Source organism: Nerophis ophidion, linkage group LG11 (genome assembly GCF_033978795.1).
Source record: "Nerophis ophidion isolate RoL-2023_Sa linkage group LG11, RoL_Noph_v1.0, whole genome shotgun sequence".
Lineage (NCBI taxonomy): Eukaryota > Metazoa > Chordata > Actinopteri > Syngnathiformes > Syngnathidae > Nerophis > Nerophis ophidion.
Genome location: NC_084621.1, coordinates 59,752,573 through 59,776,007, shown reverse-complemented (window position 1 = coordinate 59,776,007; position 23,435 = coordinate 59,752,573). Strand labels below are relative to the sequence as shown.

Below are 23,435 nucleotides of genomic sequence, written 5' to 3'. Positions count from 1 at the left end.
CTCGCTCTTACATTGCAAATTTCAGTCAGTTCAAAGCATGCTGGCCCCCCCTTTTTAAATATATTAAGAATTCAGGTCTGTTCTTTGTTCATCACCTCGCTGTTCTTCACTCACACCAAAAAAAGATTTGCGAGCGTGAAATGATCTCCCTTTTTTTTTTAGAATGTGTTTTTGATACCGACTGAGTTTGGCTGAATACAATCAGGACAGTCTGGGGACCTGTTGAGGTTTACAGCTGCTGCGGTTCACATGTCAACAGTAGGACACTGGCAGTTCATTGGTTATGATCGCTCCCTCTTCTAGAATAAATATTCTCACCCGATGCGGGCTGAGCCCTACGCTGCGGAGACATATGTTGTGATCTTTAACTTTGCTGCTGTTAATTGTTCCTTGACTTCCTTGAGCTCATAAAGTTTGCATGTGTGTCTCTGTGTGTGTGTTCTTGTATTTCTACACTTCTTGAGACATTAACAAGGACAAGTACCTTCCATATGAGGACCGGTGAACAAGTTAGGACATAAATCATGGTCCCAGTACGGAAAACCATCCATCCATTCATCCATTTTCTACCGCTTGTCCCTTTCGGAAAAACATTGAAACTAATAGAAAATGTCCCATTAGCACACCTGATGGTGAAATCTATCAAAACTAGAGTGGTCCCAAAAAGGAGGGATTTTTCAAATTGACTGTGTTGGTTTTAAAAGTGCTCCCCCTCTGGTCAACATATGAAATAACAAGTGTGTGTAAAAATGGAGATGGAGAGAGAGAGATTTAGAGAGAGAGAGAGAGAGAGGTAGAGAGAGACAACTTGAAGTAAATAAGAACTAATTACAAACAGAAAAAGGGTGCTGACTTTTTTCTTATAAAATTTGGAACAATTATCTCACAAAGTTTCTGTAATATTGCAATATTTTCTCGTAAAATTATTACTTTTTTATGCAAAATCATTACTTTTCAAAGAAAAACGATGACGTTTGTCATATCAAATTCTGACTTTTATCACAATATTGCAAATTTTGTTGTTGTACTTGCAAAATTGTGAATTTTTTTGAGTAAAATTATGACTTCTGTCATAACTTTGCCAAGTCAAATTCTGATTACTATCATAATATTGCCAGAATGTTAGTTTTCTAATAGGATTGTGACTTTCGTCGAGTAAAATTCCGACTCTTTTTTTATAAAATTGAGAAAATGTTTAGCTTTTCTTGTAAATGTGCGACTGTTATTGAGTAAAATTCTAACTTTTATCATAATATTGCACACATGTTCGGTTTTTCTTGTAAAATGTTGACTTGCATTGAGTAACATTACGACTATTATTATAATACTAGAGGTAGGCATTTTTTCAGAGGTCTCAAGAAGGTAACAAATACACGAGAATGTGTGTGTGTGTGCGTGTGTGTGTGTGAGCGAAAGAAGCTGCCAGGGAAAAAGAGATCACCAGGATAGCATGCTACTTTCTTCCATTTCACTTTTTCCTCTCTTCCCTTCAATCTGCCGGAGTTTGTCTAAGTCTCACATCTTCATAGGGTTGATCTGCTTCTTCTCAAGATATTTGAATATTCCAGGAGGTGAGGACATGATGGAATCCCTCCGAACCCACATTCTTGTCTCATTTTAGATTTGACATAAACACACTGAATTATGATTGAAAACATCATGTTGAACCAGTTTTGACGAATCTGGTATGTGACTTCGTTATATAGCATATAATCATTAGTGTACGGGGTTTCTAAAGGCGTTCTTAACACGTCACTGTCGGAAGTATTACAGACAATTTTATTTACTTTTAGTATTCATAGTCATCATGACTACCTCGACTCCTGTTTTCTTGCGTTGGCTTTATGACTACCTCCTCCAGACCTCCAACCCCCCCTTCTTTCTGGGGGTAAAATGACGACGTCTGCCAAGTGTTGCAAAACTCAACGGCACTCCCCATCTCACACAGCTGGATCAGAACGTTCTCCTGACATCCATCGCAACAGGATACTTTTTTACTGAGCAAACAATATTCAGATGGAGGGGGGCTGTTATTAAGTGGTCTGGAAAGAAGACCTGCTCCTGTTTCCTGATGCCAAAAGTATTTATGTCCACGTTAAACGTGCTCCAATGCAAAGGGCAAAATAAACAGTACGCGTTGAATTCAAGTATCCCTGTTCACATTTTTATTTTTTTGAAAGTGTCTTTTGTTTTAAAGCAGGAATGCCCAAACGTTTGGCAAAAGTGAAAAAGTGCCAATGGTCTGCAGACCAAACAGTGATTTCTACCATGCAACAGCACCACCAGTAAGGAATTTAGCCTTATACCACCATATGTAAACATAAGTTGTGTGCCTAATTTAGTTAAGATGCAACTTTGCATCTTTAATGTAAATTTTAAACCTCAAAACATTCAAAAAGGTAATTTTCTGCAGATTTCTGCCATTTCTGTCACCAGTTACTCCTTGATTATTTAATCAGATCGCGTTCAAATTTTATCCAGACAGATTAGACATATGGAGGATGCAACATTTTTAAGCATTTAGGTTTTCATTATAGGACATGGGAGAAGCATGTCGACCAAGATTATCCTTTTACATGATGCATGAAAAGGTCAGAATTTTTCCATAGAACAGGGATCTCAAATTCAACCACAACTAATTAGCCTCTCAACATTTTTTAGATTTTACCATTAAAAAAACCTGGCAGGTCAGTCACCAGAATTAAACCAGATTGTGATAATTTGGTGTTTACACCAAATTACTGTGAATTGAAAAACTGTAACTGTTGAACGAGGCCAGTATGACTAAGTAATACATTTTGGGTGCCACCCTTTGGTGGGGCAAACTTAATGACACGATGGGCCAAATTTGGCTTGCAGGCCTCACTTTGAGCATCCTTGGTTAAAAAAAAATGAACACTTTCCAGGGTTCTGTTCATTCAGGCCTCTGGTTCCCTTTCTTTTGCAACAACCCTGATTTTGGAGTCAGTCTGTTATACTTGTTGGGTCTTCAGAATGTGTTGATATTTGCTATAAGTTTTCCATCTGCTCATATTTTCTTTGCTAGCTGAGAGATATCCCTAATTAAAGGCTAATGTATGGGTTCTGTTACTTTGCCGAATTTGTGGTGTTGGCAACAAGGTCTCCAAAGAGGAACCGCGGTTAAAACGTAGTGGTAGCGTTTGCTCTTAATAAATATAGCAGCTTTATTTGCTGTCATTCAGTTGTTACCTCAACAACGACTAATTGAGCGTCATTTAGTTCTTAGGCCCACTTACGAAGTTTTTAAGGAGATTTTTGTATTCACCAACGTTTTCTTAGCTGGGATTTGTTCGTAGGCAAGAACAAAGAGTTCCCTTACTTCAATTGTGTAATGTTAAATGTGGGAAAAAATCGATTCGAATACGAATCGCGATTCTCACGTTGTGCGATTCAGAATAGATTCTCATTTTTTTTTTTTATCAATCTAACAAACCAATACACAGCAATACCATAACAATGCAATCCAATTCCATAACCAAACCTGGCCCAAGGGCTTGACAACACACTGTGTCCAATGTTTTCCCAAAGATAAAATAAGTCATATTTTTGGTTCGTTTAATAGTTAAAACAAATTTACATTATTGTAATCAGTTGATAAAACATTGTCCTTTACAATTATAAAAGCTTTTTAAAAAAAATCTACTACTCTGCTAGCATGTCAGCAGACTGAGCTAGATCCTGCTGAAATCTTATGTATTTAATGAATACAGAATCGTTTTGAATCGGAAAAATATCGTTTTTGAATCGAGAATAGCGTTGAATCGAAAAAAAAAATCGATATATAATCGGATCGCGACCCCGAGAATCGAATCGTGGGACACCCAAAGATTCGCAGCCCTAATATATATCCTTCCATCCATTTTCTACCGCTTATTCCCTTTTGGGGTTGCGGGGGACACTGGCGCCTATCTCAGCTACAATCCGGCGGAAGGCCGCGTACACCCTGGACAAGTCGCCACCTCATCGCAGGGCCAACACAAATAGACAGACAACATTCACACACTAGGGCCAATTTAGTGTTGCCAATCAACCTATCCCCAGGTGCATGTCTTTGGAAGTGGGAGGAAGCCGGAGTACCCGGAGGGAACCCACGCATTCACGGGGAGAACATGCAAACTCCACACAGAAAGATCCCGAGCCTGGGATTGAACCCAGGACTGCTGGACCTTCATATTGTGAGGCACTAACCCCTCTGCCACCATGAAGCCCCCTAATATGAGTATATATATATATATATATATATATATATATATATATATAATGCACACACACAAAAACCTTAAGTAAGTAAAGTACCAATGATTGTCACACACACACTAGGTGTGGCGAAATTTGTCCTCTGCATTTGACCCATCCCCTTGATCACCCCCTGGGAAGTGAGGGGAGAAGTGGGCAGCAGCAGTGCCGCGCCCGGGAATCATTTATGGTGATTTAACCCCCCAATCCAACCCTTGATGCTGAGTGCCAAGCAGGGAGGTAATGGGTATCATTTTTATAGTCTTTGATATGACTCGGCCGGGGTTTGAACTCCCAACCTACTGATCTCAGGGGGGACACTCTAACCACTAAGCCACTAGTCTTTAAAAGACTCAACTCACACAATGACAATGCTTTTGCTGCTACTGCAAGATGCCACAGATCGCGCCCTGGGGAGGCAGCGCATATTTCACGACCGTGTAGATCTATTTGCAAGAATTGATGAATATTTATTTGAACGCTTTAGGCTACCTCAGCACGTCCCCCCGTTCTTAAACTTATGTTTTGACGTTATGTAGTTCCCCCACGGGATAATACAAATTTCTCTTCTGTAATGTGTTCGTGTTTTCTCCATGTGTTTGATGTTCAGTTCTTCGGCCAAAATTGTGCCCTTGTATGGGGAATTAAGGGTGTTTACCTATGCAATATATGGGATTATGGGTGTTTACATATGCAATTTGGGGAAATAAGGGCGTTTCGATATGCAAATTATGTTAGACACGCACGCGCTAACCATTTGGCAGTCAGTTACTTAAGAACAGCAGGTGGGAACAATTTGGACGTTTAAGAACACGTCATGAATTTGAATGGACTCCTCTTCGGAAATCACTTTGGAAGAACGATAAGAGGAGACGTTAGGAACTTATTGCTGAATGGGCCCAATTTTTCAAGTACACTAAATTATAACTCATAGATAAGGAAAATACACTGTTATTTCTTTTAATACGCTCTGGTTTTAGTATGACTTTAGGCGAAATATGTCTGTTTCATACAACAACGCACAACTGTTGTCCGTACGTTCTGGATACAACCTCCCCGCCCCACCATTAATTCAGTCATATATATGCATTTTGCATTGTTTTCTGTGTGCAAATCCAAAGTTATTATTAATGAAAATGTTGGTGTCTAAAACAGTTACATTGGATTTCCTGTGTAAAAAATGTTCAACGGTCCTTTTGGAGAGGATGAATAACATACAACTGAGATAGCACTGCGAAGCCTTTCTTAGCAAAAGAGACGCCCTCCACCATCATCTTTTAAGTGCACTCAACCACACTCACATTTGTCTTATTCCGAGGTGGTAGCTTCATGATCACAGATATACACAGATACTTATCCATGCCAAGCCGCAGGCCCTGTCTGCGTCCTGACCCGCTACAATCTGTGTGTCTCTGTGGCTTTTCAACTTGTGTTCCCTCAACCTCAGAATGTGAGCCACGTAAACCGACCCTCTAAACGGCTGCGTCAGGAGAAAGTATACGAGATACGTCATGCATGATTAACTGAAAAAACAGAGCTTCAAATATATTGTGTGGCTTGAAATCGACAGCGTTCTTGACTGAAGTCCAAATGTAATTTTTAAGCAGTAATATTTCTTACCCCGGCCAAAGTGTGTTGTTCTTTTTTGTACACAGCTTGAGTGAATTATAGAAAATAACTTACACTTTTCTCCAGTAGCAACTCTGACAAGTTGATGATGTTTTTATAGAATAAATACTCAAGTAATTGGAAATCAAAACTGAAGAATCACATCTACAGTTTGTGTCAGACCTCAGACTTACGACAAAAATCAATTTGTTTAGATGGGTTAGGTGCAGTTTTTCAACAGACACATTCTTTTTCAGTGACTGCGAATATCATGACAAAGCAACTGAAACCAGACCAGATCCTCTCGTGGCTCTGCCAGGGCTGTGGTGCACATGCAAGGCATAAGCGAGCCAGCACCATTGGGTAATGAATGGACTGATTTTACACATTAATCTTGATGCATCTGATCAAGACTAATTATCTTCCCAATAGTTTTCAAAAGACGTAAAATGAGTAATGTGACCCCATAGCCAATGTCATGTGTAACCACTTAGATTCAGTTAATTGCTCGGAGTTCGCACACTCTTGACAATATTGTCAAATATGCGTTAGAAAGAAAAAAAAAGTGATCGTTACCAGAATTCTTAAAGCTCTTGTTTAGCCAGTGAGGATAAATGATGTAAGAGGACACTGAAAGGTAATACAAAGATGTTTCACTTCAATTTCTCCTATATAAAAATCCCCTTACGTTATATTCCATTTAGAAGTAACTAGGGTTGTACGGTATACCGGTATTAGTATAGTACCCCGATACTAATGAATCATATTCGGTACTATACCGTCTCTGAAAAGTACCTGTATACGCCCCAACCGCGCCCCTGTCTTTGTCACGTCGTGTCATTGCTGGTTTTACGAGCAGACGAGCATGTTCGGCAATGCACAATCACTGAGTACTTACATGCAGACACAGTGTGTAGACAGAAAAGGGAGAACGGACACATTTTGGCTTAAAAACTAACGATAAAGGTGAAGGTATAACACTGAAATCCCCACCGGAAAAGGTGCTATAAGACATGGCTAGCTAGCTAGCGGCTAAAGTCGATCCACAGTCTGCAGTGTTTTAGCTACTTCTAAATCACTAATCCTCGCCTAGATGGTGACAAATAAAGTAATTTTCTTACAAGTATCATCCCTGCAGGACGAGGAATAGCTAAACATGCTTCACTACACACTGTAGCTCACCGGCGTCAAAATGTTAACAAACGCCATTGGTGGAACTACACCTACCATCCACTGTAATGATACCAAGTGAAGTAGCGAATCTAGTCAATACTACTATGATTACGTCAATATTTTTTGGCATCAAAACACTTTCCTTCTTTTTAAAGTATATGCATATTATGTTTATAAACTCAGAAAATATGTCCCTGGACACATAAGGACTTTGAATATGATCGATGTATAATCCTGTAACTACTTGGTATCAGATTGATACCCCATTTGTGGTAGCATCCAAAGCTAATATAAAGTATCAAACAACAGAAGAATAAGTAATTATTAAATTTGAACAAAAGTGTGTATAAAACATGTTAAAACAGAAAGTAAGCAGATATTAACAGTAAATGAACAAATAGATTAATGATTCATTTTCTACCACTTGTCCTTAATCATTTTGACAAAATAATGAAATGGAAAATGACACACTATGTTACTGCATATGTCAGCAGCTAAATTGGGAGCCTTTGTTTGTTTACTTACTAACAAAAGACAAATTGTCTTGTATGTTTACTATTTAATTTAAGGACAAACTTGCAATAAGAAACATGTTTAAAGGCCTACTGAAAGGAGATTTTCTTATTTAAACTGGGATAGCAGGTCCATTTTATGTGTCATACTTGAACATTTCGCGATATTGCCATATTTTTGCTGAAAGGTTTTAGTAGAGGACATCGACGATAAAGTTCGCAACTTTTGGTGCTGATAAAAAAAGCCTTGCCTGTACCGGAAGTCGCAGACGATAACGTCACAAGGGTGAGGGCTCCTCACGTCCTCACATTGTTTTTAATGGGATCCTCCAGCAGCAAGAGATATTCGGACCGAGAAAACGACAATTTCCCCATTAATTTGAGCGAGGATGAAAGATTTGTGGATGATGATATTGATAGCGAAGGACTAGAAAAAAATAAAAAAAATAAAAATAAAGTTAAAAAAAAACTAAACAAAAAAAAGGCGATTGCATTGGGACGGATTCAGATGTTTTTAGACACATTTACTAGGATATTTCTGGGAAATACCTTATCTTTCTATTGTGTTGCTAGTGTTTTAGTGAGTTAAATAGTACCTGATAGTCGGAGGAGGGGTGTGTCCACGGGTGTCTTGAGGCCAGTGTCTGAGGGAAGTTGACGGCAAATATAAGGATGGCGCAAATCTCCGGTAAGAGGCGACTTTTTAACAGAATTTTCTCACCGAAACCTGCCGGTTGACAAGTGGCCGGGATCCATGTTCGCTTGACCGCTCTGATCCATAGTAAAGCTTCACCTCCGGGAATTTTAAACAAGGAATCACCGTGTGTTTGTGTGGCTAAAGGCTAAAGCTTCCCAACTCCATCTTTCTACTTTGACTTCTCCATTATTAATTGAACAAATTGCAAAAGATTCAGCAACACAGATGTCCAAAATACTGTTTAATTGCGGGATGAAAAGAGACAACTTTTAGCCGCAAATAGTGCTGCGCTAATATTTCCTGACAGTCCGTGACGTCACGCGCATGCGTGATCTTTCCGCGACGTTTTCAACAAGAAACTCCGCAGGAAATTTAAAATTGCAATCTAGTAAACTAAACCGTCCGTATTGGCATGTGTTGCAATGTTAATATTTCATCATTGATGTATAAACTATCAGACTGCGTGGTCGGTAGTAGTGGGTTTCAGTAGGCCTTTAATGTATCGTAAGATTTTTTTGTTAAAATATATCCAATAATGACATTTCTTGTGGTCCCCTTCACTTAGAAAAGTACCGAAAAGGACTAAAATAATTTAGGTACCGATACCGGTACTAAAATATTGGTATTGGGACAACACTTATAGAAGAAATACATCTTTAGTTAAATGATCTCTTGCAATCGTATACCATCAACGCCACATCTCTTAGATAAGCCCTAAGTTACAAACAATACATAAACAATTATGTCTGAAATGCATAACTTTCGTCCACAATCCCAAACTTTCACTTAAAGCTTGTCATGTCAAGTCTGCCAGGAAAACTGAATTCCCATGGGAGGGCATCAATAACAACAATAGTAAAATACCTAGATCCTCTTTGTGGTCATTAATAATAAAAAAGCCATCACCATTCCTCTGGTACCTGTCAATATCACTTTGTTTAGAAGGATGTGTTCTTGGCATGGCACTTAACCACCACCTTTCACCTAGACGAAACGGTACAGAGGGTAAGAGGTTCAATGTCACTTGCCCTCTCAATACTTTCACAACTTGCTGAATCAACTATTTAAAGACATAAACAAGTACAAAACACATATTGTATTTATGTACAGAAGCCGATCTGCTTTAGTGAGTCCCATTAGACACTTCCAACCTCAGATTAAATATACACTATTCACTTTAACTTTCTCTTTTCAATCCTCCCTTCTGATCCGAAAGCCAGCATTGCGGCACACTCCAATGTTATCGACTCAGCATGTTTTCAGCGTGGTGTGGACGCACTCTCAATCATCATTAAGGGTTTTGGAGAGTCCTGGGGTCTGGGAAACTTTCCAGAATGTGTAAAAGTTTCCATGAGGAAAGCCTCGAGTTGCCTTCAGAGTCATCAGTGCTATACGGAGATCCTCCGCAAGAATAGAATGCCCCTTTTTGTTTCGGAAGAGAAGGAGAACTGACAACATTTGGATTTCCAAGTTGAGAAAACAACCCTCGTCGAGTTTCAAATGCACGGACCCCGAATTGAAGAGGAAACAATCACAAGCAAAACTACCCTGAAACGCGAGGCAATCAGAGCACATATGTTAACTGTCAGCAGTTGACAGAGACTGCACCAGCCAATGTTTTTTTTCTTTCTTGTTTTGGGGAATAAGGGCTCTCTGTGTCCTGGAGAGGCAGCTGGTAGAAATCTGGCCTTCTGATTAGCACTACTGTGCTGCATTCCGCTGCATTTCATGATATGACCAATCACTATAGCAGCTAATAAGACAGGACACACAGCGGGAGTCACACACAATTAGCTGCCTGGCTCAGTCAGCATGTCGCTCTTGCCTTACACACACTATCACACATAATGCAAAAATCCTATGACAACAAATGTGATGACAAACATGAAATTGAAATGTATACACATTTACGTGAGACAAAACATTAACATAATCCAATACGAATAGAATATAGAGTACATATGGGAAGTGAGTGTATTTAGTCTATGTCGGAGGGAATTGGTACCTAATTCAGTACTTTTATACGTACAGAATAGTGTTGTCCCGATACTAATATTTTGGTACCAGTACCAAAATTATTTCGATACATTTCGGTAGTTTTCTAAATAAAGGGGACCACAAAAAAACTGCATAAATAGCGGTATAGCTCGGTTGGAATTCCAGGTTCGATACCCGCTTCCGCCGTCCTAGTCGCTGCCGTTGTGTCCTTGGGCAAGACACTTTACCCACCTGCTCCCAGTGCCACCCACACTGGTTTAAATGTAACTTAGATATTGGGTTTCACTACGTAAAAGTGCTTTGAGTCACTAGAGAAAAGCGCTATATAAATGTAATTCCCTTCACATTATTGGCTTTATTTGAACAAAAAATACAACAGACATATGTCTATTATTGCAAGTTTGTCCTTAAATAAAATAGTGAACATACAAGTTAACTTGTCTTTTGTTAGTGAGTAAGCCAACAAAGGCTTCTAATTTAGCTGCTGACGTATGCAGTTCTATTATTTTGTCGAAATTAAGGGCCTACTGAAATGAGATTTTCTTATTTAAATGGGGTAGCAGGTCCATTCTATGTGTCATACTTGATCATTTCGCGATATCGCCATATTTTTTCTGAAAGGATTTAGTAGAGAACATCGACGATAAAATTCGCAACTTTTTGTCGCTAATAAAAAAGGCTTTCCTTTACCGGAAGTAGCAGACGATGACGTCACAAGGGTGGGGGCTCCTCACATCCTCTCATTGTTTTTAATGGGAGCCTCCAACAAAAAGACCTATTCGGACCGAGAAAACGACAATTTCCCCATTAATTTGAGCGAGGATGAAAGATCCATGGCTGAGGATATTGATAGCGAAGGACTAGAAAAAAAATAAAAAATAAATAAAGTTTAAAAAAAAAAAGCCGATTCCTTTGTGAGCGATTTAGATGTTTTTAGACACATTTACTAGGATAATTCTGGGAAATCCCTTATATTTCTATTGTGTTGCTAGTGTTTTAGTGAGTTAAATAGTACCTGATAGTCTGAGGGGGTGTGTCCACGGGTGTCTTGAGGCCAGTGTCTAAGGGAAGTCACGGGAGCAGCAGCACAACAGAAGCTCCGCTGATCTCCGGTAAGAGAGGAATTTTTACCACAATTTTCTCACCGAAACCTGCCGGTTGACATGTGGTCGGGATCCATGTTCGCTTGACCGCTCTGATCCATAGTAAAGCTTCACCTCCGGGAATTTTAAAGAAGGAAACACTGTGTGTTTGTGTGGCTAAAGGCTAAAGCTTCCCACCTCCATCTTTCTACTTTGACTTCTCCATTATTTATTGAACAGATTGCAAAAGATTCAGCAAGACAGATGCCCAGAATACTGTGTCATTGCGCGATTAGAAGAGACGACTTTTAGCCGCTAGTGGTGCTGCGCTAATATGTCCCCTCCAATTTGAGACGTCACGCGCATGCGTCATCATTCCGCGACGTTTTCAACAAGAAACTCTGCGGGAAATTTAAAATTGTAATTTAGTAAACTAAACCGGCCGTATATGTATGTGTTGCAATTTTAGGATTTCATCATTGATATATAAACTATCAGACTGCGTGGTCGGTAGTAGTGGGTTTCAGTAGGCCTTTAAGGACAAGTGGTAGACAATTCATTATTAAATTTCTTGTTCATTTACTGTTAATATCTGCTTACTTTCTCTCTCAACATGTTTTATCTACACTTCTGTTAAAATGTAATAATCACTTAATTTTGGATGATACCACGAATTTGGGTATCAATCCGATACCAAGTAGTTACAGGATCATACATTGGTCATATTCAAAGTCCTCATGTGTCCAGGGACACATTTCCTGAGTTTATAAACATAATATACATTTAAAAAAAAAACGAAAGAAAACTAAATTCGCTCCTGTCCTTGATATCATTACAGTGGATGTTAGGTGTAGATCCACCAATGACGTTTGTTTACATTTTGACACCTGTGAGTTACGGTATGTAGTGAAGCATGTTTAGCTATTCCTCATCCTGCAAAAATTATACTTGTAAGAAACTTACTTTATTCGTCACCATAGAGGCGAGGATTAATGATTTAGAAGTAGCTAAAACACTGCAGACTGTGGATCGACTTTATCCGCTAGATCGCTAGCCATGTCTTTTTGAAGCACCTCTTCCAAGGGCTTTTCAGTGTTATAACTTCACCTTTATACCAAAATTCATGTAACCAAATATTAACATTACTGTATGTATACCTTTGACCCAGAACATTTGGTCACATTTTCAGTAGACCCATAATAAATTAAAAAAAGAACCAAACTTTATGAATGTTTTTTGTGACAAACAAGTATGTGCTCCAATCACTCTATCACTAAAAAATAAGAGTTGTAGAAATGATTGAAAACTCAAGACCAGGGATCCCCAAACTACGGCCCGCGGGCCGGATTTTAAGTTAAAAGTTAAAATGCATTTTCCCATCGATAAATTGACATCATCAACGGCAAGTGTGTGCTCATTCAGTCAATTAGTGCGCGAGGAATATATATATATATATATATATATATATATATACTATAAAAAAAGCACCACTTTTTATATTTTCCTTTCAATCCATCCATCCATTTTCTACCGCTCATTCCCTTAGGGGTACCGGGGGGCACTGGTGCCTATCTCAGCTACAATCGGGCGGAAGCGGTGTACACCCTGGACAAGACGCCACCTCATCACAGGGCCAACACGGACAGATAGAGAACATTCACACACTAGGGCCAATTTAGTGTTGCCAATCAACCTATCCCCAGGTGCATATATATATATACACACACATATGTATATATATATATATATATATATATAATATATATATATATATATATATATATATATATATATATATATATATATATATATATATATATATATATATATACATATACACACACACACACACACACACACACACACACACACACACACACAGCCCGGCCCCTGGCCAAATTGTTTTTACCCGATGAGGCCCCCAAGCCAAAAAGTCATGACGTTATGTTCTTTACAAGTGTATGTAAACTTTACACCACGACTGCATGCTCGGTTTTATAAGAAAACCAAATGATGTATTTGGAAGTCCCTTACTCCGTGGGCTTTGCAGGTAGAAGCAGGATCTGGTGGCATAGATACATAGATATTGAAGTAGCACAGCAAAGAGAGTATTCAGGCGCAACCTACTATGAAGACAGTTTGTGCAACCAAGGGGGTTAAAGCTCAGACTCCCACCACACTAACAGTGCTCCTTGTAGTACAGTAGCTCACCGTTGATAAGTTGAGTGATTTCTCAAGGGCTATATAAAATGTAGGTCTGGCCAGAGAGACACATTTCCTTTGCCTGATGAGAGCTGGAGGCCTGAGCATTGGAGCGTGGGAGGCGCTGCTGCACTCGCGGGGAAGATCAAGTGTGCTCCTTTAGACTCCAAATCACTGGCCCCCAATTGGTGGGGAGCAACACTATTCTACATCCCTGGCGTTAAATCACTGCCGCTGAGGTGAGGTCATCCGCTTGCCTTCCGCTCTAATGGAGAGCTCAGCTAACTAACGCACAGCGGTAATGCATGCAGAAGCGGAGTAGAAGGCACTGAGCCGCCCTCCAATCTTATTTATTTTAACTTAGGACTCATTTGAAGACAATAAGAGAAGACTGGGAGCAGTGGATGCCTTTGGAGTATGCTGTTACCACCGCATACTTACCAGGACTCCAGGAGCTCACCACAGATGACAGGTGATGCAAAACGGCAGTATACTGAGGTTTTTCCTGGGGCTTCTTCACTGTCCTTGGTCAATCAATACACATTCCTGCGCGTCCCTTAATGCAACTGTAATCACTGATAGAACACATTTGGCCATTGGGTGGAGAACGATTGAACCCGTTAAGTGACAATGGATGGAGTAGTGGGGGAAAGAAACAAGGTTACAGAATTTGACTTTGGTATTTCAACGGACTTGGCATATCTAAAATTACTGTAGGTCTGTGTAAAGAGATACCAACACAAAATAAAGCTGCAGTTTCAGTTGATTCGATTATTCAGAAGGGACTGAAAGCTTTAGTCTCTCATATTTATTGGTAACAGTGAGAACATAATTCATACTAACATGGTTTTCGGGGTGTTGTTTGGATAAAAGGCTGAGGGGGGGAAATAAGCAAATACAGTGGAAAGTTATGTGGACATTTGCTCAGTGGAGTTAATGTTCACAAACATTTTAATCAGATCATTCCAGTGTCCAAAATACATTTTTTGAAAATGTATAAATAGGTTGCCAACTGTGTGTCTAAGTTTGGTGGCCTACGTTTGTGTATTTTTTTTGTAAAAGTTGAGCCTGTAACAAGTACATTAATTGTTCGTAGGGTTGAGGTGGGTGGTGGATGGTGTTTGGGGGTAGCGGTGGATGTTTATTGTAGCGTCCAGAAAGTGTTAGTGCTGAAAGGGGTTCTGGGTATTTTTTCTGTTGTGTTTATGTTGCGTTACGCTGCAGATGTTCTCCCAAAATGTGTTTGTCCTTCTTGTTTGGTGTGGGTTCACAATGTGGCGCATATTTGTAACAGTGTTAAAGTTGTTCATACGGCCTCCCTCAGTGTGACCTGTATGGCTGTTGACCATGTATGCTTTGCATTCATTTGTGTGTGTGGAAAGCCAAAGATGTTATGTTACTTGCCCATCACGCTGTTTGTATTGAGGAAATGCAGACGTGAAGACAGGCTGTCCTCACTCAGACTGTTAAACAGGTGAGAGAGGACGCTAAAGGTAGTGCCTTTAAGTCACGTCCCCTAATATAGTTGTGTGGGTGGAAATCAGGAGATATTCCGGAGAATGGTTGCCACGGGAGATTTTCGGGAGGGGCACAAAAATTTGCGAGTCTCCCGGGAAAATTGGGAGTTTTGGCAAGTATGGTTTAGATAAGGGTTGGGTACCTTTGTGAAGGGAAGTGAATTATATTTATATTGCGCTTTTCTCTAGTGACTCAAAGTGACCCAATATCTAAGTTGCATTTATAAACCAGTGTGGGTGGCACTGGGAGCAGGTGGGTGAAGTGTCTTGCCCAAAGACACAACAGTAGTGACTAGGATGGCGCAAGCGGAGATTGAACCCTGCAACCCTCAAGTTGCTGGCACGGCCGCTCTACCAACCGAGCTATACCGCCCCTTTCACATTTAAATCGGTACAGTACCAAGCATTGGTACTGTATCGATTTCAACAGAACCAATTTTTAGTACTTTTAATAATGTTTTTTGTATTTAACATTTTAATTTTCCTACACTTCTCTGTCTCATTTTCGAATACTGCACTGTACTGCATTATATAGTAGGCTTTACACACAGTTGCAATTCCAAGACATTATATTGTGGTTAGAAGTAGGGTCGTGAGATCAGTAGGTCGGGAGTTCAAACCCCGGCCGAGTCATACCAAAGACTATAAAAATGGGACCCATTACCTCCCTACTTGGCACTCAGCATCAAGGGTTGGAATTGAACGGTTGAATCACAAAAGTGATTACCGCGCATGGCCACCGCTGCTGCTCACTGCTCCCCTCACCTCCCAGGGGGTGAGGGTGATGGGTCAAATGCAAATCTCACCACACCTAGTGTGTGTGTGACAATTATTGGTACTTACAAAAAAATAGATGCAGTGGTGTATAGACTACAATGTTCTACCTCGGCCAGAAAGTAGTCTTTGCCATTAAATTGAATGTGCCAGTTTTTTATTCCGGGATCCCAGATGCCCTCAGTTTAGCGGAATTACGTTATTTTCTAGCCTAAGTGGTAATTTCTTACATGTGTATTGATTAAGTCAGGTTGCTTTTATGGTGTAGCGGTTGGCTACGGGGTTCTGGCCAATGGCTTTGACTGGGTGGCAGGAAATCTGGGGTTAGAGTTTGTGCCAGTGTAGCCGGGAGAGGAAAGAGATTATCACTGAGCTTGTATGAGAGTGTGGCCTAAATGAAGACAAACTGGGAATTGGTCTCATCCGCCATTCTTGGAACATTACACTATGTTTTGGTCGGCGTCGGTTACTTCAGTTGAAATTCGGGAATGCACAGAAGTAACATTCATGTCCTTAACATCTTTGCATGTTTAGGTACTTGTGTGTTTAACATGTTAATATCCATCCATCCATCTTCTTCCGCTTATCCGAGGTCAGGTCGCGGGGGCAGCAGCCTAAGCAGGGAAGCCCAGACTTCCCTCTCCCCAGCCACTTCGTCCAGCCCTTCCCAGGGGATCCCGAGGCGTGCCCAGGCCAGCCGGGAGACATAGTCTTCCCAACGTGTCCTGGGTCTTCCCCGTGGCCTCCTACCCGTTGGACGTTCCCTAAACACCTCCCTAGGGAGGCGTTCGGGTGACATCCTGACCAGATGCCCGAGCCACCTCATCTGGCTCCCCTCGGTGTGGAGGAGCAGCGGCTTTACTTTGAGCTCCTCTTGGATGGCAGAGCTTCTCACCCTATCTCTAAGGGAGAGCCCCGCCACCCGGCGGAGGAAACTCATTTCGGCCGCTTGTACCCGTAATCTTATCCTTTCGGTCATGACCCAAAGCTCATGGCCATAGGTGAGGATGGGAACGTGAATCGACCGGTAAATTGAGAGCTTTGCCTTCCGGCTCAGCTCCTTCTTCACCACAACGGATCGATACAACGTCCGCATTACTGAAGACGCCGCACCGATCTGCCTGTCGATCTCACGATCCACTCTTCCCCCACTCGTGAACAAGACTCCTAGGTACTTTAACTCCTCCACTTGGGGCAGGGTCTCCTCCCTGTTGATACCATAGTGTAGAATTGGTAAATATTGTGTGGTGATTTTGTATTGAAATTATACATATATCGTTTTTTTGTAACTGCTCGCACTGGCGAACTCACATCTTTTTCAACATATCGTGGAACGGTGTCCTGGTTGGATGTGGGCCTAAAAATTTCTTGGACTTGGTTGTGGTTACAAAAAGAAGTTGATGGATGCCCGCTTTCGGAGTTCATTTTCAAGCACAAAGATCTGGGGAAAGCACTATTCAGTCTTTGTGATGGGAAGGTGGTCAACTTCAGTGGCATAAGATTGATTCTCATTGAAAAGCATTGCCAGGGAAGCAAAATATAGAGATAACAAAAGATTGAGAAAATAAAACTACAAACTTCCTGGTGAGTCATTTCAATAAGTTACTACTCTGTAAGTAATACTATGGCATATTGCTCTTGACAAGTTCCATGATTTTAATCATGGTTTAAAATAATAAACCCACTAAGTTGTACTAGATTGAGTGCTGCATGGCCAAAGTTGACTAAAAAGCACTATAAGGTATAATCATAAATTTTTTTAAATTACATATATAAAAAGTTTAATGTTATAATTAAGCAAACGCACTTGTTGCAGACACCATGAATGCAATCTTACATGCATGACTTAATAAAAGGAAAATATTTTAGCTTGTGCATCCCAATAATCATGATTGTATATATTTTTTTACATTTATTTGACTTAGATTTAGACTTCCTTTATTGTCATTCAAATTTGAACTTTACAGTACAAATAAGAAGAACATTTTGTTGCATTAGCTCGTTGTAGTGCAGGATAAAAGTTGCATTTACAAAAGAAGGTGCATATCTAAATAGATTTACTGTACAGATAAATGTATTGCACTTTTGCATTTGCATCCACATTTACAGAACTAGAAATTTATATTTTTATAAATGAAAACACTAGCTATAGGGATATTTTCTTAAAACGTTTTTTTTTTAACAGAATTTTTATGTAGGAAAAGCCTCCCAAAACATCTTAACTGTAATGCCTAGTCCTATAATGAAGTAATATATCGATTAGTTTGTACTATTAATTGAGTAATCTGGTAAAACACAGTTTATAGCTCCCTCAAAACTTATTTCAGGGTAAGCAATTGAAATAAACAAAGGATGATCTGCTTGCCATAAACTTCACTTTTCAATGTTCTAATACATGCACATAATCAAGCTTGAAATTGCACTTTTAACATTCTACAGAAGAAAATGTACAAAAAAAAAATAAAAACGGTGCGCTTTTCACTGACACACAGATCATGTCCGCATAGTCAGGGTTCCGGGTGCGCCGCGTAGTCTGACTTTAATACATTTTTATGAGTTACACAAAAAACAACTGAAATAACGGTTCATAAATGGATGTTTTTTATTTAATTTTATTTTTTAAATCAAATTAATTGATTAACCACTGCAGATTTAGTCCAAGTACTAAGTGCCATTACTCATATACAACCTCTTTATTTTCAATTTAAAAATGTACTTCTATTTAAGTTGAATTCTAACATTGCGCGACCAATTGTTCACAATCTGAGGGACAACTCAAAGAGAAGCTAGCAACAAACGTGCAGAATAAGTTACTATGGCTGATGATAACATCCTCTTTCCTCTGCATCGCCTGTTTATGAGGACAAATGGGACTCATCAAAACCGACAGATATGCTGACATCGGCATTTCAACAAAATTACAATTCAACATCAACAACCTCACACTCCCCTGGTCCCTTCATGCCAACCTCTCACCTCTGTGAGTTGTTGATTGCACACACAGGCACACACACACACACTGAAGATAACATTTACTGCCCTGCTTCCCCATCCCTATTATGATGAAATGGGTGTTGACATTTCAAACTGGCAAAATGCTGTAGATGCTGTGATTACACATCATAACAACAAGTAGTGCCCCTGACAACACAGATAACAGGGTGGTGACTCGAGAGACAAGCTGTGGTATGGATACAGAAGGCTATAAACTTTACCATACAGTATGCTCTCATGGGTGTGTCTGATCCCATTGCCAGGGTAGACTGATGACCCTTTAGTCTCCCCTGATGACGACAGCTGCATAGCCCTGACTCCGCGGGGAATAGACGGGAAAACAAGGCCTCTGCCTCAGAGCCCCCGACATCGTTCCAAAAAAAAGGGGGGCGGGAGTTAGGAAACCCCTACCTATTGTTTTGCTTCCTTCATTAGCCGATATGTCAACAGTTTGGTTTGCTATGCGTGTGCCACTGTTTTTGTTCTGCCGGGCCCCGGCTGACCCCGGCACTCTCTGTTATGTTTGGACAGATTGTTTGAAAATCCCATCAAGGCAGTGTACAGTTTTGAACTCAAGCACTTGAACAACACAGACAGAAGCACATACTACAATAAAATATAATAAATGGTCACGGGCGGAAACAAACACGTGACGTAACTTTGCAGTCATTATTTAGTAGAAAACTAGTATGGTGTGAGGCCTAAGAGATTACTCAGTTTAAATCTAAGTAATGTTCCGCAAAAACCCACGTGCACATACACATATATGTGTATATGTATATATATATATAAATATATATTTACAAACATCATGATCTTGAAACTCACCATCATCTAGGTAAATCTGGTCCAGCTCCTGGGGTTCCTGTTTGACGGTGATGGAAATGGCAGGTGAGCCGGAGTCCTCGTGAAGCAGACTTGGTGAGTTCCCGCCAGCCTGAACTGAGGTTGCTCCTGCCTGGGCCTGGCTGGGGCTGTAGGCCTGAATAAATGGACTCTCCGCAGGCCCACCAGGAGTAGAGGCATTGGAGGCTGGGGAGGATGAAGGGCTGCTGTTGGCATAGACAGGGTGGAATCCCTGGGTTCCTGGGCTGTTGAGGTGACCGGGGCTTCCCTGAGTTTGGAGCATACCTAGGGGAGAGCTGTGGTCAGGAGATGCTGGGTGGGTAAGGATTGGCCTGCCATTGGTCTCTGGGAATGTGGTCACCATCTGACCTGGAGGTACTGCTTGGGTTGGACTATTGGGCAGACACTTGTTGTATGCCACAGGGGAGAGGTCATGCAAGGTTGGGCTGGGATTGGGTGACGTTGACGGCATGGCAGCATTGACAGAAGGACAGGGAGGGTAGCCACCAGCCAGACAGACATCGTGATTGGCAACAGGCAAGATGGGATTAAGTCTGGGATGACTGAAGTAGGACTTTGAATGCATTGGCAGCGCTGAAGTCCCCAAAGAGTCATAGTCATCACTGGGTTCTGTCTTTATCATTGGCACTGAAGGGTGGAAAGTAGAAAGAAAGATTGAAACATTAAAAAAAACATGCAGAGGATCCATGTGGCACAGTTCTAGCATAGGGGAGGATAAGTAAAGCAATGAACATGCAGACATGTGGCAGGTACCCCTTGAAAATCAAAACAAATATCCCATGGAAATCGCTCAGTGTTTCTCAATGAGAACCCCACAGCTACTCTAAATTATGAAAAAAAAAAAAAAAAAAGCCAAAGAATAGGGTGAAAAAGGAAAAAAAAGTGGGTGAGTCATCAGAGTGGAAAACCACAGCTGGTTCTAATAATGAATAAGACCTATTTTCTTTGGACTCTCCTCCATCTCTGATATCCAATAAAATGCTACTTTAGAGCAGAAGACTTCTGCTTTTGTTGCATGAGAAGGAACCACAGGTCCTTTGGCTTTCTCTGCATTCTGAGCAATTGTTTCTTAGAGTAGGACCAAATAATACATGTAACAAAGGAGATGATAAGATTTGGATTTGGGCTGCTTGAGCTTCTTAAGAGGCCATCGAACTGAGCTTGTGGTTTCGGGAGCTTCAGGCCCCAGCTAATGCAGGAGAGTGCAATGACCCCACTTGATCATCCTGTCTCTCAAACGTCCATTCCAGCACAGGCAGTCTGCGCTGTTTCCTGATTATTTCTGACTGACAGGTATCATGTACTTCCCTTCTCCTCTCAAGAGTATTGAACACAGGAAACATGTTCCATTATATGCAGTGTTTTGATATAAGTCTTTTACAATTCAGTCTCAGTGTTAAAAAGTGATCAGGCAAGTTTTCACACGCATGCAAGTACAGACGAGGGATGTAACAATTAACAGTATTAATGATAAACTGCGGTGCATTTCCTTGATTTTATGATTGTAAAAATATGATTAACTATTGCACTTTAATTACATCAGGGTATACTTATAATTTCCAACAGCACACTAATCTGTAGCTATCTTAAATGCTCACAAGACACATTAACGTATTTGTTTATTACAGACGTCATACCCAAATCTAAATATTTATTGATGTCTGAGCAACTGGAGTATCCATTTGTGCACATTGAATTCATAGGCTGCATTATTTAAGGACAGAATGCCAGATATGAAGATGCATACACAGACGTGTCTACAAGCGTATGTGAACCCATGTGATGCCCAGGGATGAATACTGAATTCCATCTCTACTACTGGGTATCGATTTGTGTGAAATCAACTGGTGTCGTATTTCGATATATTTGTTTTCTCTTGACGTCACGTCTGGTTAGAGACTAAACACCAGCTTGGCAGGGAAACTTTATCAACAACCAAACTGCCTTTGGGCAATGTTGCAACTTTCAATGCTAACAAAGCAAACATGCCTGATAGAACAAACGCTCGAGTTTTCCAAAATGTGCTAGCCTGATATTGGCCGGTATATTAGCTTCGCCGTATACTTGCTACTATTTAGCATTATCGATTTTACATGGTGATTTCAACACCTCCAAATTTGGTCATTAAAACTACAACTAAGATGCAAACAAACAGCTGGTATGTAATAAGTGCAACACTTACAGTATTATCACTTTGTAGGGTGCCACATACAACTAGACAGCCGTTCAGCCACATGGCAAAGGCTGCTTCCTCGTTTGGCAAAACACCATAGTCTATACACTCCTGCCATCTAGCGTCTTGGAAATGTAACTGCATACACATTTTACTACAGTATATAATACTTGCAAATGAGACTCAAAAATGTAAGAAAACAATATATAACTAGATCCAACCAAATGCACAGTAAAGTTTCTGACTCATAATCGATACATCATTATTATACATTGTGTGTGTGTTTGTTTGTTTGTATGTATATATATATATATATATTGTTTACCTAAGGATTAGGGCTGTGAATCTTTGAGTGTCCCACATTTCGATTCAATATCGATCCTTGGGGTAGCGATTCGATCATATATCGATTTTTTTTCGATTCAACGCGATTCTTGATTCAAAAACGATATGTTTCCGATTCAAAACGATTCTATATTCATTCAATACATAGGATTTCAGCAGGATCTACCCCACTCTGCTGACATGCTAGAAAAGTAGTAAACTTTTTTTTAAAAAGCTTTTAGAATTGTAAAGAACAATGTTTTATCAACTGATTGAAATAATGTACATTTCTTTTAACTATGAAACGAACCAAAAATATGACTTATTTTATCTTTGTGAAAACATTGGACACAGTGTGTTGTCAAGCTTATGATATGCGATGCAAGTGTAAGCCACTGTGACACTATTGTTCTTTTTTTACATTTTTTATATAAATGTCTAATGATAATGTAAATGAGGGATTTTTAATCACTGCTATGCTGAAATTATAACTAATATTGAAACTGTTGTTGATAATATTCATTTTTGTTGCACTACTTTTGGTTTGTTCTGTGTCGTGTTTGTGTCTTCTCTCAATTGCTCTGTTTATTGCAGTTCTGAGGGTTGCTGGGTCAGGTTTGGTTTTGGAATTGGATTGCATTGTTATGGAATTGCTGTGTAGTAGTTTGTTGGATTGATAAAAAAAATAAAAATAAAATAAAAATATATATATTTTTTTTTTAAATAAAAATGGATTTAAAAAAAAAAAAAGAGAATCGATTATGAATTGCACAACGTATTCGATTCGATTCGTATTTGAATCGATTTTTTCCCACAACCGTAAGATATATATATATATATATATATATATATATATATATATATATTATATATCGGTATATGTATGTGTTTGTGTGTTTGTTGTAGCCACATTATTGAAATGCATTAATGGTTATATTATTTGTAACATTTTGCCTATGTAAATATAAATAGTCATGTTGTTTCTGTTGATGCCAAAAGAAAAGAAGTCGGCCATTACCTCGACACTTCTTTTAAGAGTAATTCGTTTCAACGTCATAGAACAACTGAAAAATACAGCGCCTTTACAGAATCATGTGAAAAATGATCTGCTTTTAAATGTTATGATTATTTTTGTAGAAGAAGAATTCAAAAGAGGGCAGTCAGTTCCTGTTGCCTCTGGAGTCCTGGGCTGTGGCACTGTGATAACAAAGCAGGGAGCCCATTTACGTCAGTCCTGACTGCTTTCAGAGCCCAGGG

The 23,435-nt window shown here is 39.9% G+C and overlaps 1 protein-coding gene across 3 annotated transcripts in view; it reads right to left on the bottom strand.

Moving 5' to 3' along the window:
- The window catches only part of LOC133562309 (nuclear factor of activated T-cells, cytoplasmic 1-like), a 110,967-nt gene that overhangs the window by 24,347 nt on the left and 63,185 nt on the right, over positions 1-23,435 (bottom strand). For 2 of the 3 annotated variants that reach the window (XM_061916357.1, XM_061916356.1), the window contains one exon: positions 19,643-20,308. The exons of the other annotated variant lie outside the window; for it this stretch is intronic. In XM_061916357.1, coding sequence (XP_061772341.1) covers positions 19,643-20,308 — 666 coding nt within the window. The remainder of the gene's footprint in view (positions 1-19,642; positions 20,309-23,435) is intronic. 3 annotated transcript variants of the gene reach the window in all.